Genomic DNA, 3,533 nt, shown 5'->3' on the forward strand with positions numbered 1-3,533 from the left:
CCGAGCATTTAGCTCACATACTATCTAGTTGTCCAACTCACGCGAGAACGACCTACATTCAAAGGCACAATGCGGCACTAAGAGTGCTTTATTACCATCTCTATCACTCCTACGGCATTAACCTTAATATCGCTCCTCGAAATGCTCCCAGGGAAATTGAGTCAATTGTTGAGAATGGGAAGTGCCGCATATACTGGAACTTTATATTCTCGACAATTGTTTCTGTTGCTCACGCGAGGCCTGACATGGTTCTTCTTGACTTCGAGAAGCGAACCATGTTCGTTATCGAATTTTCGGCATCAGCTGACAAAAACATCATAACCAAGGTGAATGAAAAGAAAGAGAGGTATCGAGACCTTATAAGAGAGGTCCAACGATTGTACCCGGAATATTCTGTTAAACTGATCGTCCTTATTATCGGCGCTCTTGGAGGTGCCAAGCTTTCACTTGATAATGGCCTAAAAAGCATCCCTGCGTGTCTACTATATGATAGAACACTTGCGGGAAAAATGCAGAAGGCGGTTGTCCTTGGGTCGCTCCGTGTTTTTAGGGTGCACATACCTATATTCTTCAAAAATGCATTATTATATTTGAGAAGATTTGAAATACTGTAAAAATTTTGCATGAAAAAATGTAAGTTTTGGATTTTCTATCATTCAAGAAAATTCAAAAAGGTGTTTGAATAATCTTCTAGGGCATTTAGAAATTAAACTTTTTCTTCTTTTGCCATTTTTTCATATCGTCTGTTAATTGTCTCAAAAATATTCAAAATTTGCCCACTCTTTGAATTTTTATTCAAAATGGTTGACTAACGAACTTGACCTTTAGTTTATGACACTAAACGAGTGTACTAAAGGGCATCCTGAAAGATTGATTTTTTTCAAAAGTTATCATGTTCACAGGCAGACATACATACAGAAAGACATACAGACAGACATACGTCAGAGCTTAAAAATGAAAATTTTCATAATCTCATGGTAAAGAATTGGAGGTTGAAGTTATTCTAAAAACTAGATTATCAGTGAAACTAATTGAATATCAAAGAGGTTTTAAGTGGGTGAAATAACATACGGACTTTTTTGTAAGATAAATAAATTCAATGGTTTTTTTGTTTTTTATTTATTTGAAAAAAACGAGCATTTTCAACGATAAAAGAATCAATACATTTTTGCATTCAACTCACCAGATCTTTGTCGGGAATTGATTTTTTTTTTTTAAATTTTATGTAACATTCTTTGACATATTCTACGACTGTTGGAGTGTTTATCTCATTTTAAAAACATTCCAGAGCTGCGTAGTGAATTTTGAAAAATATTTTCTCAAAAATCTGGGATGCATGTATATAAACGAAAAAGTTCCCTCTAATGACTAAATATCTCAAACTTTTTGGAAAAACTCCTTTGATCTCTAAGGAAGACTTTTCTCACTAAAAGTTATCAAAATAGAGAAATAGAATATATAGAAATAGAAAATATTTTTGTAAATTCACTAAACAACTCTGAAATGTTTTTATAATAATGAATGCAGAAAAGTATTGATACTTTTTTCGTTGAAAATTGTTGTTTTCCTTAAATAACTAAAAAACGAAAAAAACTTCGAATTTGTTTGTCGTACAAAAAAGACGCGCAATAAAATAGTCTACAAATACTGATGGCTAACACTCAAATTTGAACAATTTGGAAAATTTTCTCAGCGGACAATAATTCTTTGTGTGTTCGAGCGCTAAGCTGGTTATTGTATCCGCCCCTTCAATTTGGCAAAAAAATTTATTATAATTTCAAAGACCAAGACGCTCGAAATAATATTGATATCAAAAATTAAAAAAAAGTCAACAGGTATAAATTTGGAACCTCCTAGTAGTGTATGTGCAAGTATAGAATTATCAGACTGCACACCGGCTTTATAATATGCTATCAATTATAAAATGGAAAATTCATACAAAAAGTGTACTTCAAAAGTACCGGCTGTCCTCTGCTTAAAGAGAACTTCACGTAAAGCTCACAACTCATTGTTTTTTATTTAGGAAAAGTAATAAGTTGTTAGAATACAGGATAAAAAGAAGTACTTATAACTTACGACTATTAGAAGTACGAAGTATATCCAATCCCAAAAGGAGTGCGCATCTTGCACATAATACATTATATCTGTCCATCCTTCCAAACTTATCACCTGTTTGAAAAATAAATACTATTATTGCTACAAAAAATAATAAAATGGACCTCCTGCAATCTTTCTTTTTATATTTTCTTTTCAATAAAATATTCCACCAGGTCGATATGTATTGCGATAGCTACTCTATGAAGAACAGTAATTACAAATCTTTATCATTTCAAAAGCAAGTCGGGAAAATCCATGAACCGACGTTTGCGAAAATAGTAGGCTAAAAAATACAAATTTTGCTTGCATCTTTTATAAGAAGTGAAAGAATGAAGTGAGCGTAGAATAAGGCACGAACAGGTAATACGTAACATTTTCTAATGGGTTACAAGGTTACATGTGCAAAACTTTATTGTGACGCCTAAAGATATAAACTTATAACTACATTTTCACAATTCAAGCAAGTAATAATTATATCCATATTTGAATGCACAGATGCACTCTGCAGTAGCACAGTTCTTCTAACAAGAAATGCGACTTGTCCTCGCTTGGGGTAGTTTTATGCGGAAAGCATGATCTTACGACCCTAGAAATCACCACACATAAGATCATTCATATGAATGAGAGCTTGCATTTTACTTCATCCGTGCCGCGATCATATATTAAACGCCGCCAAGAGGCGGGTGCACTCCTAAATCTCCATTGGCTATCCCCGCTTATCTCAAAGTCATGAGACGTAGCAACAAATATGATTTACCGTGGTTTTACAGCGAGCAGGAGACGTTTTCATGTAGTGCAGTTGCTTCCCGTGGGAGATAGTTGCACAGCTGCAGCTACGTCTTACTACCATGAGATAGGTGTTCGCAGTCTGCGACGGACTCAATTTGACGATGCGGCAAAAGTACCGTTCATCCTGAGGACAAATAGTAGACGAAGGACGACCGCCTTCTACATTTTCCCGAAAGTTTTTCAGCATTTCATTGATATGCGGGATTTTTTCCAGGCTATGAAATAGTGAAAGTTAGGCACCTCTAAGAGAACCGATGATCAGGGCGACTAGCTTCGTAGAATATTTGATGTATGACCGTTGCAAATCCTGTGACGAAAGTAATAATTATCAAGAGCATGCACGTAAAGTATTGGCGGCACTTCAAATTATCGACAAATGATTTTATTTTCCAAGGAGCGTTTGGCAGAGTTGTGTCTACACTGATGCCGTAAGAGTGACAAAGATAGTCATAAAGCACTTGCATTGCTGTATTGTGCCTTCAGATGTAAGTCGTTCTCACATGAGCTCTGCAACTATCATCGCAAATGCCTTGGCTTCAAGCGTGTTGATGGATGGATGGATGGATGGATGGATGGATGGATGGATGGATGGATGGATGGATGGATGGATGGATGGATGGATGGATGGATGGATGGATGGATGGATG

General features: G+C 35.7%; 1 protein-coding gene across 1 annotated transcript in view; it reads right to left on the reverse strand.

Annotated features, from left to right (window-relative positions):
- Nucleotides 1–3,533, reverse strand: part of LOC117171159 (voltage-dependent T-type calcium channel subunit alpha-1H-like) — a 1,009,801-nt gene that overhangs the window by 554,841 nt on the left and 451,427 nt on the right. The window contains exon 8 of the mRNA XM_033358216.1: nt 2,077–2,169. Within this exon, the coding sequence (XP_033214107.1) occupies nt 2,077–2,169 (93 nt within the window). The remainder of the gene's footprint in view (nt 1–2,076; nt 2,170–3,533) is intronic.

The sequence above is a fragment of the Belonocnema kinseyi genome, chromosome 4, assembly GCF_010883055.1.
Source record: "Belonocnema kinseyi isolate 2016_QV_RU_SX_M_011 chromosome 4, B_treatae_v1, whole genome shotgun sequence".
In the NCBI taxonomy this organism is placed as follows: domain Eukaryota; kingdom Metazoa; phylum Arthropoda; class Insecta; order Hymenoptera; family Cynipidae; genus Belonocnema; species Belonocnema kinseyi.